Raw genomic sequence first — 18,771 nt, 5'->3', positions numbered from 1 at the left:
GCTTCACTTGAAAATGCAGAGGGAAGGGCTTTGGGATCGCTGCATGACATTCTGATTCCCTTTGAGCTAGGCACATTAACTCCCACAGGCTTCCTGAAGCCAGATGCCATTTTCAAAAACCCTGGCTTTGTTTTTTGATGAGTTCTGTGTGCCACAGACAGAAGGTTGAACTGACAAACATATTAAACAACTTATAAGCATTTAAAAACAAGTATTTTCACACACACATCCCATCAAAGAATGGTTTTCATCATAAAAATGATTACCCAGTAGAAAAACGAGTTTCTCAACAGAACACAAATTTGAGTACAGTGGAAAATGCAAGCGTCTCCTATTTTCAGTGACTTCAGGGTAGTGCTTCTGCTGAACTCCTGGTGCCAGAAACCTGTGCGAAGAAACCAAGCGGCAGATCCCTTAGAGGGCCTTTCTAACTCATCACCTGACAATCAGCCACCATTTGGGAGAGCTGCTGTTGTGAGGCTCATGCCTTGATTTGTCCAGAGAATTCATATCAAGCAGGGTCCTTCATATGCCTGACATGTGAGCAATTCTCTGGTCCTTTTCGCTCCTCCTGAGGCCACCGCTTTGTTCCCTAGGGGAGCAGACGGCATAAATTTGTATGAGCCACCAAATCTCTGAAGAAGATCATCACTAATACTTCTTCTGCAATGGCCATCAATATATTTCTTATTTCTCTTGATCCATCCACATTGTTGTCATTAATCAGTCCTCAGGCGCAGAGCACTGGGACTCGGAAAGAGACGTTACTGAAATTAAGATACTATCGCGACTGATAAACGGTAAATATACCATAGACAAGGTGTTTATTTAGTATTTGAAGGATGCTCTGACTCTCAAAGGCTTACACTTTGAAAATCTTATTGGTCTCTAAGGTGCCACTGGACTCGAATTCTGCTGCTCCGCTGCAGGCAAACATGGCCGCCCACCTAAAATGACATTCACTGACTGAATTCCTGAGGTGGAAAGAGTAGCCTGAGTTACATTCCTCTTTCTTGAGGGGGGCGGGAAAGCATGGCAGCTCTAAAAGTATTTGAACGATATACTCTTGCCATAACTAGTATTGTAATAAAGAAGCCACAATTGTTTCTTATAATACGGAGGCACAAGAGTAAACAAATCTCTCATTGCAGGTTTTTGAGTAAACAATATCAGCATCTCCTAGCCTTTGTTTTTGCCTTGAATGAAATCAAGAAGAATTCCAAACTCTCACCCAACACCACACTGGGATCACACATCTATGAGAATGCTTTCAATCCACTGCGAAGCTCTCAAGGCATTCTGGATGTACTCTTCAGAGAAAAGCCGACTCGTGTCAATTATGACTGCGACAGGAAGAAGAAAGTAATGGCCGTCATTGGTGGCTTCACCTCCCAAAACTCCATCCAGATGGCCAACATTTTAACGACATACAAGATCCCACAGGTACTTGTGTTCGTAGGTATAAAGAAATGTAGACACGGGAACAGTATTCCTTTCCAATAATCTTTTTCTCTAAGACCTCTAATGTTAGAAGGCGCGTTTTAGTCTACTGTTGAGGATCCAGTGCTTAACTCATGACTGCTGGAATGATAGGCTAATATCTTTCCTTAGGTCTATCTTATCCAGTGCCCTGCTTTGTCCTCAGCCTGAACCAACCTTGAACAATTGAGGTTCTTCATTGCCCTGCCTAGACACCATCATTAGAACTTTTAGATAAGAAGGATGATTTCTAAAGTATTACATTTCTTCGCTAACCAAATGGAACAAATGAATTTATATTAGTGTGTATTGGGTTGAAGAACCGTATTTTGAAAAAGAAATGAAGATTTTTGTCATGTCTCATAAAGTCATGATGATCTTTTTATCCTAGGTCAGTTATGGTTCCTTTCATGCTACAATGACTGAAAAAACTCAGTTCCCTTATTTATTCCGGATGGTTCCAAACGAAACGCCTCAATGTGTTGGGATTGTTCATCTCCTGAAGCATTTTGGATGGAATTGGATTGGCCTCCTCACATCAGATGATGACAGTGGAGAAAATTTCCTTCAAAATCTGATACCACGGTTGTTCCAGAGTAATATTTGCATTGCTTTGAAAGAAAATATTCCAACAGCAGGAATTTTCACCGAAAGTATTATAATCTTGGTGAGTATAGTTCAAAAAATCTGGATCAGCAAACTCAATGTCATTCTTCTCTACGGTGATGATGAGTATATGGATGGTTTCCGAGCAATTCTGCAATATTTTGAAATTGATCATAGACTGCCTATAGAGCGGGTTTGGATTGCAACTTCCCAATGGGATGTCACGTCTATTTTACCTCGAGGGAAATTCACAGCAAAATCCCTCAATGGCAGTTTGTCCTTTGCGCTGCACACGAATAAGGTGCCAGGATTTCAAGACTTCATTGAGGTCATAAATCCATTTCAATCTAAGATTTATGCCATCCAGCAGTTTTGGTACAGTGTATTTTTCTGTTCACTACCACTCTATAACCTTTATTGGCCCCACAACAAAAACTGCACAAGGAAAGAGAAGCTTGACAGCGTCCCCGGCACTATGTTTGAAATGGGAATGTCAGGTCAGAGCTATGGCATCTACAATGCTGTCCATGCTGTGGCACATGCACTCCATGCCATGTATTCATCCAGAACTCAGCAGAGAGTGATGGGGGAAGGAGGTCTTCTCAATGCTCAGCCCTGGCAGGTCAGTCACAGTTCCTTTTGCCACAATATGTCTGTACTAGAAACGAAGCCTGTTGTGGGAGGAAAATACAATGAGATCTAGAAAGGGGAGGGCGGATAGGATCGTGGCCGGTGACGGGGGGTAGCACCTGCTCTCAGCCAGGCAGTGGGCTTTGCTACCGGCTCCATGCCTGATTCCAGCTGGGTAAAGGGGAAACGGGCATTGCTTCCTGCTCCATGCATGATCTCAGCCACATGAATCGGTGAGGAGCTTTGCTACCTGCTCCGTGCCTGATACAGGATAGGTAAAGGGGGCGGGCATTGCATCCTGCTCCACACCTGATTACAGATGGGCGAAAGGAGTGGGTATGGCTGCCTGCCCAGTGCCTTATTCCAGAAGGTTGGAGGGAGGGATTATTCCCACCTGCTCCACTCCTTACCCCAGCTGAGGTGAAGAAGGGCATTACCTCCTGGTCTGCGACTGAACCTAGCTACCTGCTCCATTCCTAATCCCAACTGGGCTATGGCAGAGGGGTGGGCATTGCCCCTGATTCACTCCTGGTCCCAGATGGTGGTAGTGAGAGTGGGCATTGCCACCTGCTCCACGCCTAATACTAGCTGGGTTAAGGCAGGTGCTGTGCATTCCCATCTGGTCCACTCCTAATATCAGCTGGGTTAAGGAGGAGGGTGGGAATTGCCAGGGTGGGTATTGCCACCTGCTCTGCTTCTAATACCAGTTGGGTAAGGCAGGAGCAGGCATTGCCACCCTCTCTGTTCCTAATCCCAGCTGGCTGAAGTGGGGTGGCCATTGCCATCTGCTCTGCTCCTAATACCAGGGGAGTTAAGGTGGTGGGTGGGCATTGCCACCTGCTCTGCTCCTAATACTACCTGGGTGAAAGCAGGGGGCAGGCATTGACACTTGCTCCGCTCCTAATACCAACTGGGTTGAGGTGGGGTAGCCATTACCACCTGTTCTGCTAATAATACCAGCTGGGTTAGGGCAGGGGTGGGCATTGCCATGTGCTCCACTCCTAATATTAGCTGGGTTAATGTGGGGTGTGGGAATTGCGGGGGGAGGGTATTTCCACCTATCCCACTCTTAATACCAGCTGGGTTAAGGTGGGGGGTGGGCATTGCCACATACTCCACTCCAAATATCAAGTGGGTTAAGACACTGGATGGTCATTGCTACCTGCTCTGCTCCTAATACCACCTGGGATAAGGCATTGGATGGACATTGCCACCTGTCCTGCTCCCAATACCAGCTGGGTCAAGGTGGGTGTTGGGCATTGCAATCTGGTCTGCTCTGAATATCAGCTGGGTTAAGGTATTGGAGGGGTATTGCCACCTACTCTGCTCCTAATATCAGCTGAGTTAAGGCAGAGGTGGGCATTGCCACCTGCTCCACTTCTAATATTAGCTGAGTTAAAACTGGGGTGGGAATTGCTGGGGGTGGGCATCACCACCTGCTCTGCTTCTAATACCAGCTGTGTAAGGCTGGGGGCAGGCATTGCCACCTGTTCCACCCCTGGTCTCAAATGGCTGAAGGGCAGTGGGCATTGCTGCCTGCCCCACTCCTAATACCAGCTGGGTAAGGTGGGGGCAGTCATTACCACCTGCTCTGCACCTGATCCCAACTCGCTGAAGGGGAGCGGTCATTGCCATCTGCTCTGCTCCTAATACCAGCTGGGTAAAGACAGTAGGCAGGCATTGCCACTTTCTCCACTCCTGATCCCAGATGGCTGAAGGGGGGCGAGTATTGCTACCTGCCCTGCTCCTAATACCTCCTGGGTTAGGGCGGGGGATGGGCATGACCACCGGCTCTGCTCCTAATATCAAGTGGGTTAAGGCATTGGATGGTCATTGCTACCTGCTCCACTCCTAAAGCACCTGGGTTAAGGCATTGGATGGGCATTGTCACCTGCTCCGCTCATAATACCAGATGGGTTAAGGCAGGAGGTGGGAATTGCCAGGGGTGGGCATCACCACCTGCTCTGCTCCTAATACCAGCTGGGTAAGGGTGAGGGAGGGCATTGCTACCTGTTCTGCTCCCTGTCCCAGATGGCATCTGGTATTAGGGGCAGACCAGATGGCAATGACAACTCCATTTCAGCCATCTGGGACAGGGAGCAGAACAGGTGGCAATGCCCTGTTCCCATAAGGCGGGGGGGCAGGCATTGCCAAGTGCTCCACTCCTGATCCCAACTGGCTGAAGGGGTGTGGTCATTGCCATCTGGTCTGCTCCTAATACTAGCTGGGTGAAGATGGAAGATGGGAATTGCCACTTTCTCTGCTCCTGATCCCAGATGGCTGAAGGGAGGCAGGTATTGCTACCTGCCCCATTCCTAATACCTGCTGGGTTAAGTTGGGGGGGGGGGTGAGCATTACCACCTGCTCCTCTCTTACTATCAACTGGGTCAAGGTATTTGACGGACATTGCCAACTTCTCCGCTCCTAATACCAGCTGGGTTAAGGCATGGGTGGGCATTGCCACCTGCTCTGCTCCTAATATTAGCTGAGTTAAGGTGGGAGTGGGTGGGTATTGTCACCTGTTCTGCTCCTAATACCAGTGGGGTGAAAGCAGGGAGCTGGTATTGCCACCTGTTTCCCGATCCTGGCCTGGCCTTCCTGCCACAACACATTTTCTGGAGGAACTTGGTGCCTCGCCTCAGCTTCCCTCTGTGGCAGCACCCTTTGGTGGTGCACCAGGGTATAAAATGAGTTGTCTGAAACATGCTTACTCAATTATATAGTAGGATGCTGAGTGTGGTTTATTTCAGAGTTCTCTAAATGAACAATCGTCATAGACATATTGAGAGAATCCCAGCAACCCCTTCTCACTGCCTCTTTAATCCAAATTCCCTCAACTAATTAAGAAGATCTTCTTTTGGGGTAACAGATTCTCTATTAGGCTGTCAGATGTATGAGGTGACGCCTCTTCTATTTTTATGTTTTGCGTTTGGATCAAATAAATCACCCTAATTCAAATTTTATAGAAGTAATACAGTTGCATGTCCGTATTTTGGAAAAATGGGTTCCATGTTAAATTCCAGAAAGGTGTTTTCATAATTTCTAACTAGATTTTATTAAAATATAAATTGTTTCTCCTCCAATTTAGCTTTGTTTGTTTTTGAGAAAAGTTCGCTTTAACAATTCTGCTGGAGATGAAATCTTTTTTGATGAAAATGGGGACTGGGCAGCTGGCTACGATATTGTGAACTTGGTCACATTCCCAAATGAAACTTTCCAAAAAATCCAAGTTGGTTGGGTAATATCTAAAAGAATTGCAGGTGAAGAGTTTACTCTCAATAGAAGTTTGCTGATGTGGAATCACAGATTTCATCAGGTATGGGTAATATTTTTCAAAGTGTGTGGCCTTTTTTGAAAATGGGAGAAGCTTTTTATGAACTCTTATCTCCTTGGAAATCCAAGCCATAGAAATATCCTCCAAAGTTATAGCCAATTCCTCTCCTCTGGAGCCATAAAAGAGCAAGCACTGTTGTCAGACATTATCATGGGTCCATGTAGCCCATGGACTTTTCTTTACATGGCTTAAGCGGGGGGGGGGGGGGTGGAGAGAGAGAGCTGTATGGGCAAAGCAGCATATTTCCCTCACCAACCCCTTCTTTGTGCTTATCTGTAGAATGTCCCACGCAGCACATGTGTTGAGAGCTGCCCCACTGGACACAGCAAGATAGTTCAGGAGGGGAAGCAAGTTTGTTGTTACAATTGTGCTCAATGCTCGGAAGGAAAAATTGCAGCCGAGACAGGTAAGTAAAAGGATCCAATTACAAGAGAAAAGCTCCAGATGTGTCCAATTTGATCCTACTCCCATTACTAGAACTTGTCTGTGCACTGAATATACCAAAGGATTTACCAGTCTCCACCTTCTGGAAAATGGATGGTCAATGAGAGTTTTATGACCTACTTCCACCTGATGTACATTTTCTCTTTTCCCCTCCTGTTTTCTAATGTATAAACAAAATCCCCAAATCGGACAGGGTTCCTTAACATACTTGAGCCCATGGGAACTGTTGAAGTTTTGAGGACCGGTTGTAGGTACCACAATAAAATGACTGTTGTGTCCAGCATGGCTGCCATAGGAACTTCTGCCAATCGTAAAACATTTGGAGTTTTCAAATCGAGTGTCCTCCTGTGATAGAGGCAGCTGTTTCTGAACAATTGCTTCTGGAAGGCTGATGGGTGGTGTCTTCGGGGTTCTTCTGAAGCACCAGCGGTAAAACTGTGGGGGAGGAAACCAAGGAAGAGCTGTTTGCTTTGGCAAGGAGATGAATTGAGGAACTATGGAAGTGAGCCCCCCACCACGTCATTCTTACCCTTATCTTGTTTGTATGAATCATGTTATTCTAATGAAGCCAAATCTTTGAAGAGTCTAAGCAGACTCAGTACCCAACTATACATAACAAGGGATTCTCTTGTTACCGGAATGGGCTCCTTGCAATAAATATGATTTGTGGGAGAATTAGCATGCAAGGAAGACAACTATACGAGAGGTGGTAACAGGGATCTCTCACCAGTGTATACCAGGTCCCTTTCGAAATAGCAAACAAGGCTGGTTCTTAATATTAAACAATAACTTTTATTAAGAACAAAATAGCATGCACATATACTCACAATTACTGAGTAAAAATAGTTACACACACACTCACTCACACAGAGTCCTAGGAGCTTAGCCAGAAGTTGGGAATAGAGGGAGAGGGAGCAAATACTTATCTTGGAGAGCAGGGAAGTCCAGAGAGAGAGAGAGAGAGAGAGAGAGCTTCAAACGTCCAGCATCTTCATCTGAGAGGACAAGAGGCTTAGGGTAAACTTCAAGGGAACAAAGCTTGTGGATCTGGAAATGTGTTCGATTTGAATGGGGCCAGGGCTCAACCTTTATAGGTAAAATGTGCCCTGAGGTGGAGGATAGTCCTCCTAGCAGTTAGGACAAAGACTCCAATGGTTAGTTCCTGGGTTGAACAAAAGGTTTGATGGCTTTGGTTGATGGCTGCTGGGGTGTGTGAAAGCGAATGCAATGTGTGTTCTGGCAACTGCGAAAAGGAATAGCTCGTTGATAATAAAGTCCACCGGAGCTAAGTTAAGTACTTTTAGGGAGGGACGGTTCTTTCCCAGGAATAACTGTATAGACTTATGAATGTCATTTGATTAGCTCCTCAATCAAGGACAGGAGATCCGATCACGGAAGGAGGGAAAGGAATGTGCTAAGTGGGACTGACACTGCGAGACCTTTGTTGCGCTGGGCACCGGCAGGGCCGGGAAGATAGTAAATCCAATCGCCTCTCAATCACTCCGCATTCCTGTGTGGCATTCCATTCATGCCATATTCTCCCGGGTGGCATTCAGCAACTGCTGGAGGTCTTCTGGTGGCCAAACAGCAGCCATTTTACACCAGAGGCCTGAACATCTTTAATATTACAAGCAGCTATATATATGAAGCTGGTATTAAAATGGCGGAGGCTGGGCCTACTGCTTACACTCTCATCAGTTAGCCCATGGAAGAAACAATTAAGACTAAAATAAGTGTCAGAGAATGAGGGCAAGTAAAGGTAACATGTGTCCAAAAGGACTGGAAACTATCCCAGGTCCATCCAAGGTGGGTGCAGTCCAAGCAATCCGCTCCAAAGAAGTTTGAAGAAGTATCACAAAGGCAATTCTCATTGGTGGGCTCCATTAATTTTGTTACACTAAATTTCTTTAACAACTTTGGGTGCAGTACTGAGAAGGTATTCTGCACTGATATTAAACAAGGTTTCCTAGCATGAACTCCAAAGTTGGCTTGTTAAGGGGAGGGGGATTTGTTTTGGTGAAATTCATTTCCTTAAAATAGCCATAGATGGGGCCCTTTCTCTGTTATTTCTCTTTGAAAAGACATTATTGTACCCTGCTGTAACTTCAGCCCTGGCAGTTGTTTTCTCTTGTACTGGGCCTCCGCACACCACCCTGGAAGCTCCACCTGCTTGCGATATTTTACAGTAGTTTGAATACTGAAGGAGCAATTCTTCCTCCTGCCCCAAAAGCTGCAGCAATAGCAGAATTCACAGCAAGAGCCATTATCTTTTGCTGGTGAGCTGTAGCTCAAAACAGATTCATAACAAATGTCATAGTCTGCATTTCTCCCCATTGGTGACCCAAAACTGCTGACGTTGTTCTCCGCTTATTAATTCACATTTATCTCTTCTCCCCCCGGTAAAGTCTCCCCCCTCTACTTCAGTACTTCAGTAGTTCTCAAACTGCCACAGTTTTCCTCCCACCTCCCATTTCTTCTCCAGGTATTGTTTCAGCTTCTCCCAGTCTATGTTGAACTGCCCTGAGTCCAGATCTCTCAGTTTTCTTGTCATCTTGTCCATTTCAGCCATATACAGCAATTTGTAAATCCAATCTTCAATAGTTGGCACTTCTTGTACTTTCCATTTTTGCGCATGCAAAAGTCTAGCTGCTGCTGTCATATAAAATATCAACGTCCTGTGTTGGGCTGGAATTCCCTCCATTCCCAAGTTCAGTAGCAGGAGTTCTGGGTTCTTATTGATTTGAAATTGTAAAATTTCACTCATTTCTCTTATTATTTCCCCCCAGTACTGCCTGGCTACCTCACACGACCACCACATATGATAGAGGGAGCCCTCATGCTTCTTACATTTCCAGCATTTATTAGAAGTGTTCAAATTCCCTAGCGCAATCTTCTTTGGTGTCATGTACCAACGATAGATCATTTTGTAAATGTTCTCTTTAATATTAGTACATGTCGTTGTCTTCATTGTAGTTTTCCACAAGTATTCCCATGCCTCCATTGTTATTTCTTTATTAAAATTTATAGCCCATTTCACCATTTGTGTTTTAACTGTCTCATCCTCGGTATACCATTTCAACAGTACTTGGTATACCTTGGATATTCTTTTCTTGTCTTCTTTAAGAAGGGTCTGCTCTAGTTCCGAATTCTCTATTCGTATACCTCCCTTTACAGAGTCTGAGTTATATAAGTCTCTGATCTGTCTATACTGGAACCAGTCGTAATTAGGTGATAGTTCCTCTTGCGTCTTTATTCTAAGTTTGGATGCTTCAGTTTTAGTTATTTCTTTATACGTTAAACATTGTTGTTCATTATCAACAGCTCTCGGGTCTATCACCTCATATGGAACCACCCACAAGGGAGTTCCTTCTTGTAGATAAATTCTGTACTTCTTCCAGATCATGTACAGACTTCTCCGTACAAAATGGTGCAGGAACATCGAGTTGACCTTTACTTTATCATGCCATAGATATGCATGCCATCCAAATATTTTTTTATATCCCTCTAGGGCTAGTAGTTTCTTGTTCTTTAATGTCATCCATTCTTTCAACCAAACTAGGCAGATTGCATCATGATAAAGTCTCAGATTGGGCAGTTGCATTCCGCCTCTTTCCTTTGCATCTTGTAAAACTTTCACTTTCACTCGAGGCTTCTTGCCTGCCCAAACAAAATCTGATATTTTCCTCTGCCATTTTTCAAATTGTTTAGAGTCTCTGATGATTGGTATTGTCTGTAGCAAAAACATTACTCTTGGTAACACATTCATCTTAACTGCTGCAATCCTACCCAACCATGACAAATTCAGTCTGTTCCATTTAATCAAGTCTCTCTCTATCTGAGTCCATAGTTTTTCATAATTGTTTTTGAATAAATCTATGTTCTTTGCAGTTAATTCGACTCCCAAATATTTCACTTTACTTGTTACTTCACAGTCCGTTGTTTCCGTTAATAATTGTTGTTTCTGCTTAGTCATATTTTTACATAATATCTTTGACTTCTTTTTGTTGATATAAAAACCTGCCAAGTCTCCAAACTCCTTGATCTTATCTATCACTCTTGGCATGTTCTCCAATGGGTCCTCTACAATTAACATTATGTCATCCGCAAATGCTCTGACCTTATATGAATAGTCCTTTATTTTTATTCCACGAATTTCCTCATCTTGTCGTATTTGTATCATCAGAATCTCCAATACTAAAATGAACAACAGTGGAGACAACGGGCAACCTTGTCTTGTTCCTTTACTTATCGTCAGTTTCTTGGTCACTTCATCATTCACCACGATTGCTGCAGTCTGGTCTCTGTAAATTTCCTTAATTGCTCTGATGAATCTTTCTCCCAATTGTAGCTTTTCCATAGTGGCAAACATAAAGTCCCAGTTTAAATTGTCAAACGCTTTTTCAGCGTCAACAAAGAAGAAACCAACCTCTTTGTCACAACGCTTGTCATAATATTCAATAGCATTGATCACTGTCCTTAAATTATCTCTTATTTGTCTGTCTGGCAAAAAGCCTGCTTGTTCCTCCTCTATAACTTCCGAGAGCCACCCCTTCAATCTCTCCGCCAATATCTTCGCAAAAATTTTATAGTCATTATTAAGTAGCGGTATAGGTCTGTAATTTTTCACGTTGGTCAGGTCTTGGCCCTCTTTTGGGATCAATGATATGTTCGCTTCACTCCAAGTGTCTGGAATCCTTTGATCCCTTAAAACTCCATTCATCACCTCTTTTAGGAATGGTGCCAGTTCATTAGCCATTGTCTTATAAAATTTAGCCGTAAGTCCATCTGGCCCTGGCGCCTTTCCTAGATTTGCAGATTGTATTGCCTTACTTATTTCCTCGTCAGTTACTTCACTGTTCAACTTATTTCTCCAAGCTTCCGAGATTTCTGGAAGTTTGGTTTTCTCCAAATATAATGCTATTGATTCTTTATTTACTTCTTTCTTATTATACAGCTTAGCGTAGAATTTATAAAAGGCTCTACTAATGGTAGTCTGCTCCAAATACGTTTTGTTGTCTTCACAAATTTTATTTATTATTTTCTTTTCCCTTCTCTTCTTCAATTGCCATGCCAGGTACTTCCCAGGTTTGTTGGCACCCTCGAACGCTTTTTGATTCAGTCTTTTAAGATTCCACTCCAATTCTTTATTACTCATTGCTGTTAGCTGTTCTTGAAGTATTTTAATTTCCTGATATACTTTCTTTTTCCCTGGTCTCTTTTTTAGCTGTATTTCTTTGGCTTTTATTTTCTCCTCAATCTCTTGTCTTTTCTCCTCTTTCTTCTTTCTTGCTCTACCATTTAAGTCCATTAGTATGCCCCTTATAACCGCCTTGTAAGCATCCCAAACTTTATTGGTTGGTACTTCTTTATTCACGTTGTATTGTATAAAAAACTTTGTCTCTCTTCTCAATATTTCCATATTCTCTCTTTCCTGTAACAAGTCCTCATTTATTCTCCATGCTTTCCTTTTTCTCCTTTTTCCTAGTTTCCACATAATTGGGTTGTGATCTGAGCCTACCATCGGCATTATTTCTACCTCCTTAGTCCATAACGCTAAGTCTTTTGAGGCCCAGATCATGTCAATTCTTGATAATGTAGAATGCCTTGCAGAGTAAAAAGTAAACTGTCTGCTTTTAGGATATTCTCTCCTCCATACATCTTCAAGAGTCTCTTGTTGAATCAACTCAAAAAAAAGCTTTGGTAATAGTCCTCTTTTCTTTTGTGCCGTTGTAGTCTTTTTATCTAGTTCCAAGTCTGTCACTCCATTGAAGTCTCCAGCAAGAATTATCTGGTCATATGAAAAATCGTCTAAATGCTTCCTCAAGTCCTCAAAGAAGCTTTCTTTTGCACCGTTAGGTGCATAAAGTCCGACTACCAACACTCTCTTTAAATTCCAAATACATTCCACTGCTACAAATCTAGCTTCCACATCTCTCATAACAAATTTTGGCTGTAGCTCCTCTTTTATGTACAGCACCACTCCTCTTTTTTTCTTGTTAGAGGCCGCTACAAATTCTTTGCCCAGTTTTCCAGATTTTAAATATTTTACATCCTGTTTTCTAATATGGGTCTCTTGCAAACAAACAATGTCACATTTTTGTTTTAGTAGCCAGTGAAAAATATTTTTCCTCTTATTCGGTGAATTTAGTCCATTTACATTCCAAGATAATACTTTACACTCCATACTCATAATCTTGTTGGTAAGTCTTTTTCATTGTCCTTAATAAATCGCTCCATCTCTCGCTCAGATCTGATGCGTTTTTTGGCCCCTCCAAACTCAAAGGACACTCCTTCTGGTAACTCCCATCTGTACCTGATTTTCATGTCCTTCAAAATCTGAATTAGCACTTTGTATTTTTTCCGGTCTAATAACACTGATCTGGGCAATTCCTTCATTATAATAATCGTCTTGCCATCAATCTCCAATGGATCTTGAAACTGTTTTGTCACAATCTTCTCCTTCATATTTCGTGTTATAAACTGCACAATCACATCTCTTGGTAGTTTCCTCTGGGTTGCGATTCTCGAGTTCACACGGTATGCCACATCTAGGATAGCCACAACTTCCTCCTCCTCCTTCCCCAGGTATTCAGCCAACACCTCAGTCATCTGTTCTTGCGCTGACTTTCCTTCCACTTCTGGCAAGCCACGAAAACGTAGCTGCTTCTCCATATGCTTAGTTTCTGCAACTGACATTCTCCCCTTCACCAGTCTCATCTCTGTTTGTTGCGTGTCTGCTAAATTCTCCATCGCGTCTTCTACTGTTTTAACTCTCTGCTGCGTTCCTTGTAATTCACTTCGTATTGTTTCCATACCTTTTTTCACTTCTGACAGCTCCGATTTTACTGTCTGTGTAACCTCTTTAACCTCTTTAATCAGCTCCAATTTCGTGTCCTTAAGTTCTTTAATCACATCTAAAAGTTTTTTGTCCAGGTTTTTATCCAGGTTTTCTATTGCCGATTGCCACTCTTTTTTTGACATCGTGGGGCTTGCTTTAGCTCGCTCCCACGAATCCGCTCTCTTCCTTAACTCCATGGCGTAAAATTTAACGTTTTTTTTATTTTAAATGTCCCGGTCTTCTTGCAAAAATTAAATTTTAAAGAGTCCAAAATGTCGGGCGTCTTTTCTCTATGGTTTCTCTATAATTTTGTAATCCAAGATGGCCTACTTCCTTTTCCGCTGAAGCCGCGACCCTTCCCCTTTCAAAAATGGCGATTCCCTTCTTCCTGCCCTCCAGCAAGGGCCGCTTCTCTCCAGCCACTCTATTGTTATTACGCACTTCCTGTCTCCCGTCTTCCCACAGCAGATCTCGCGATGGTGTCTTTTTCTCACAGCTCCAAAGCCACAGGTATTCAAAACAATAGTCCGATTTCTTTAATAACTTCTTTAAACTTAGTCTCTTTTCAAATACAACTCCTGCCGAGTCTTCCCCTCCTTTTCGCTAGTCTGTTGCAGTTTAAAAATCTACTTTTTTTCCTCTCTGTTTTTATCAATCTGTCCCGTATCAGAAGATAATGATCTTTACCTTCTCTTCACTTTTCTCGGGTTGTAATCGCTGTTTCGATTTTAAGTTTTAATAAGCAGTTAGACTAATAGATTGACATATATATAGATATATATAGGTTAACAAACAGAATATAGATAGAAAATAATTAATTATAAGGACTAAATATAAGGATTGATTAACTAATAATATTTTCTTTCTTTGGTAAGTTTTGTAAAATGTACCAAACTGATTGTCTGAAGATACAGATGAGTCAAATTGATTGACTACGTGATGAGAGTTATACAGAATTATTACAAAAAGATAGAATGAGTAATATATAGAGAATAAGTCAAATTGTTTGTTTTAAATGAATGTATGATTTACATGGTTTATGATATATAGAAATATTTGAAATTGAAAAATGGGATAAATTGTTTATCTAAGATGGAAACAAAGACTTACAGTTTGGGTATACAATGTTAAAAATAGTTAAGGGTGTACTGCTTAGATTAATGGAGAATATATATTTGTTTTAGATAGAGGAATCTAATAGAAGTAAGGGAAAGGGGACAAAGGGTTGGAAAGCTGTTGGAAGTCAACAAAAGGGGGGAAAGGGAGGGGGTTAGAGATGAAAAATTGGGGAAAATTGAATGTAAATGTAAAAATAATGGATTCTAACCCAATAAAAAAAAATTTCAAAAAAAAAAAAAGACATTGTTCTCCGCAATCTCCTCACCACAACAGAGCTGTGAGGTAGGTCAGGCTGAGAGGGTGTGACCCACCCACAGTCAGTAAACAACCTTCCTTGGCAATATTAGAACCCAGATCTCCTTGATCCTAATCCTGCATTCTAACCACTGCTCCACAGAGGTTCTGATGGGTCAAGGAAGCTGTTCAAAGAAAGGATAATCTTCCACCAAGCCTGCCTATGCTGCCTGTCTTTGTTGGCTTCTCATGAGTAAAGGATTACTTCATTTGAAACAGTAAAGCTGAGCTAATCTGTGCCAAGATGTTGTGATTTCCTCTGTTTTTGGCACTGCTACTCCCCCAAGGATGTTCCAATTCCTTTCACGAGTGCAACTCCCAGGATCACACAGGAGCCAGTGTCCAGTTTTGAGGCTCCCATCTTTAGTTTTGGGTGAATTAAATCAGCCATAAATATCTATCTGAACAATCCAGACCTCTGTTGCAAGACTATTGGGCGACATCTGCACAGAACCTGGCCAGGATCTCTCCATTCCCTTCCTTCACAGCAATGGGGAGTTCCCCATAGAAACCGACTAAAGAGGAATGAAGAGAATTTCTCTGAACACCCTTCTCAGCAACATCATTCCAGTGGCACAATTATGAGTAATTATGATGGAAATGAGTTGTAAATTCATTAATTATGCTAACAATTTTGAATTTCAGATGCAGACCAATGTGAGAAATGCACAGAAGATGAATATCCAAACCAGAAGAGGGATAAGTGCATTCCCAAATCCAGGACCTACTTATCCTACGAGGACCCCGTGGGAGCAGGCTTGGCTTCTATTGCTGCTTTATGTTTTGTGGCCACAGTGATAGTGATGGGGATCTTTGCCACACACTGGAACACCCCCATTGTCAAAGCCAACAATCAAAGCATAACCTGTGTCCTGCTCTCCACTCTGCTGCTTGGCTTTCCATGCTCCTTCCTATTCATTGGCCAGCCTGGGACGGTGACCTGCCTTCTCCGGCAAATGCTGTTTGGCATCATCTTCTGCATTGCTGTGTCTTGCATTTTGGCCAAAACCATCACTGTGGTGGTTGCCTTCATGGCCACCAAGCCAGGGAACAGGATGAGGAAATGGGTGGGGAAGAGACTGGCCATGTCAGTCATCTTTCCCTGTTGTTTCATTCAAACCGGCATCTGTGCGCTGTGGCTGGCAACTTCGCCCCCTTTCCTAGAGTTTGACACGCACTCCCAAACGGGTCATATCATCATTCAGTGCAATGAAGGTTCAGACATCATGTTCTACATAGTACTGGGCTACATGGGTCTTCTGGCCACCATCAGTTTCATGGTGGCCTTCCTAGCCCGGACATTGCCGGATTCTTTCAATGAAGCCAAGCTGATCACCTTCAGCATGCTGGTCTTCTGCAGTGTTTGGATCTCCTTTGTCCCCACCTATCTGAGCACCAAGGGGAAAGACATGGTGGCCGTGGAGATCTTCTCCATCTTGGTCTCTAGTGGAGGCTTATTGGCTTGTATCTTCTTCCCCAAATGCTACATTATTATATTCAGATCTTGGTCTCTAGTGGAGGCTTATTGGCTTGTATCTTCTTCCCCAAATGCTACATTATTATATTCAGATCTCAACTGAACACCAGGGAGCAGCTAGGAAGGAAAAAATAACTGGCACGTAAATCTTCAGATCTTTTTTTGTCAGTTTCTTTCTCTTTTGTCTATCTCCTTATTAATTATTTGGTAAAATCTGTATGGATGTGGACTCATTGGATTGCATCGATCCTTAACACTGTGGACAAAACACTACCAACAAGAATAATTTCACCTTAACCTTCCTCAATCAAAGTACCTTCAACTGACATACCCTCCCCCACCCAACATGGAGATATTAAGTCCACATGCTCTTAACCACTACACCAAACTGGCTCTGTTTTCTACTTCTGTGTTCTGGAAGACAGAAAAGTCTGGAAGACTTTTCTCTTCCCTATCTCTAGAATAACTTTCTATCCTATATTTACAGACAACAGAGATCAGTTCTCCTGTAGAAAATGGCTGCTTTGGAGGGTGGACTGTATGCCATTATAACCCACTGAGGCCCCGTTTTCCTCCCCCAAACCTGCCCTCCTTAGGTTCCACTCCCAAACCTCTATGGTTCGAAACCTTAGGCCCACTTAGATGTTCTTTAATGGCTCTGCTCACTCTGCCAGGAAGCTCACTTGGTGACTCTGGGCCAGTCACTTTCAGCCTAGCCTTTCCCACAGTATTGTTGCGAGGATAAAATAGAGAACGGAGAGTCATGTATGCTTCCCTCTCCTACCTGGAAGAAGAGCAGCATATAATTGTGCTAGAGAGTTAAGATAGATGAGACTATTCTAAGATCAAAAGGACTACACCTGGGTAGTGGAGAGTTAAACCACAGACAGTAATGCAGTCTGAAGGTATCTGGAAAAGGTTACCTGAAGATGAAAGCAAACATAGCACATATTAGCCATTTGCAAGATGTCTAAATGTTAAAAGTTTGATTTCCCTCCCTACCACTCTCCTGCCTTTCAGCTCACCCATTGAAGGATCAAAGAAGATCAGGAAGATTTAACCCTCATAGTCTTGGGGACAGAAATCCAGAACCGGCAAAACACCAACATGCTGAAAGTGATAAGCTTGGCTTAGAATCATAGGGTGGTTGGAAGGGACCTCCAGAGTCATCTTGTCCAACTCCCATCTAGAAGTCAGGCAGCTTCCTAGCAAAGAAAGCTAGGAAATCCTCAGATACGACTGGATTTCAGCTCCATCTGAGACACTCAGGGCCAAGCTACAAGTGACGAATGACACTTGAACGACAAGTGTATTTCTCCCTGTTCACTTGCACTCCACTCAATCCACTTGCCGTTCACGTGTCATTCGTCACTTGTAGCTTGGCCCACAGATAGTAGCGACTATTTACATTTGTGATTTATTTTCCTTGTTTTAAAAAAGATACATTGTTATTAGTTGTTATCTATCTATCCATCTGTCCATGTATCTATCTATCAGCCAAGTTGTATTGGCGACGACTCCGTTTTTATCCCCATGCAAGTGCACTCTCAGGCCCCTCTGTGGGGATAAAAAGTGAGTCATTGGCTGTGCCACTGCTCCAGGCTATAGGGATGCCAGCAAGGAGTTGTGCTGCCCCAGAGTGGCCTAAACAATGGCGGGAGTGCTCCTCCAATTTTCACTGGGCCAATTCTTAAAGAATTGGTCAATTTGAGGCCAAAGTTGGCCTGGTGGGAAATGTGGGAGCTTTCCCATGATCTGTGATCTGGGTGGGGGGAAGGCAGGGCTGTCAGACCAGACATTGCCCCCTTCTCCATGCCCGCATTGGCTCAGAGGTATCTTAGGGTTTAGAATAGAACACATGCATGGTTTTAGAGCACAGACACACTGGAATGGCTGGCCAGCCCAATTATAGTGCAAAACATATCCTGGGGCAAAATTGGCATTTCTTCCCCACAACAATAGCTTAATGGCTGTCTCTGGAGGTGAGACATTGTTGGGAAAGGTGGGACATGACTATTGGAATTGTACTATACATAAAAATATCACTTGTTGACCTGATAACTATCAAATAAGGAGGCTATCAGATTTGCTGAATAGACCTTGATTAGGTAAGCAGTGGAGGAAGGTGTTGATAGGATTAGGCAGGGAGGTGTCTCCGGAAGCCTTCTCTATCTCTCCTGCTCTCTGGGGTGTGGGGGCAGTCAGTCAGCCCATTTTTGGCTCACATTCTGTTATATTTCCAGTCTTCGGGCAGAGGCCTGGCTGGGCAATGTTTTGCGCTTTGAGAAAGAGGTTTATGATATTTTATATCCATGAATTGCCGATATAGATGCACAAAAAAACCTGTCCGGGCATATAGGCAGTACTAACCAAGGAGAGCTACACCCACATATGCTTACTGAATTAAATGGTCTTTGAAGGGTTTAACTCTGCTTAGTATTGAACTATGAATAATTAAAGAAAACAAACACATGATCCCCTACCATCTGAAGTGCATTGGTTATCATGCATGTAACATTACAACTTCATTCTGTAGGACACACAATTTTT

At 43.0% G+C, this 18,771-nt stretch overlaps 1 protein-coding gene across 1 annotated transcript; it reads left to right on the top strand.

The window, feature by feature from the left end:
- The first annotated feature begins 1,407 nt into the window (after positions 1-1,407).
- LOC129327930 (vomeronasal type-2 receptor 26-like) lies at positions 1,408-16,937 on the top strand. Its single transcript, XM_054976677.1, has 4 exons — positions 1,408-1,443; positions 6,329-6,455; positions 15,390-16,093; positions 16,896-16,937. The coding sequence occupies exons 1-4, from the start codon at positions 1,408-1,410 to the stop codon at positions 16,935-16,937; spliced, it is 909 nt and encodes a 302-aa protein (XP_054832652.1).
- Positions 16,938-18,771: the final 1,834 nt, after the last annotated feature.

The sequence above is a fragment of the Eublepharis macularius genome, chromosome 4, assembly GCF_028583425.1.
Source record: "Eublepharis macularius isolate TG4126 chromosome 4, MPM_Emac_v1.0, whole genome shotgun sequence".
Taxonomy (NCBI): Eukaryota; Metazoa; Chordata; class Lepidosauria; order Squamata; family Eublepharidae; genus Eublepharis; species Eublepharis macularius.
Note: the sequence above shows the minus strand (reverse complement) of the source record. Positions and strands in the feature narration are given on the sequence as shown.

Excerpts from the sequence above, each read along its gene's own strand:
- LOC129327930 (XM_054976677.1), top strand. The coding sequence starts at position 1,408 with ATGGCCAACATTTTAACGACATACAAGATCCCACAG. Across the intron at positions 1,444-6,328 it reads CGACATACAAGATCCCACAG|AATGTCCCACGCAGCACATG; the intron begins GTACTTGTGTTC and ends GCTTATCTGTAG. Across the intron at positions 6,456-15,389 it reads AAAAATTGCAGCCGAGACAG|ATGCAGACCAATGTGAGAAA; the intron begins GTAAGTAAAAGG and ends TTTGAATTTCAG.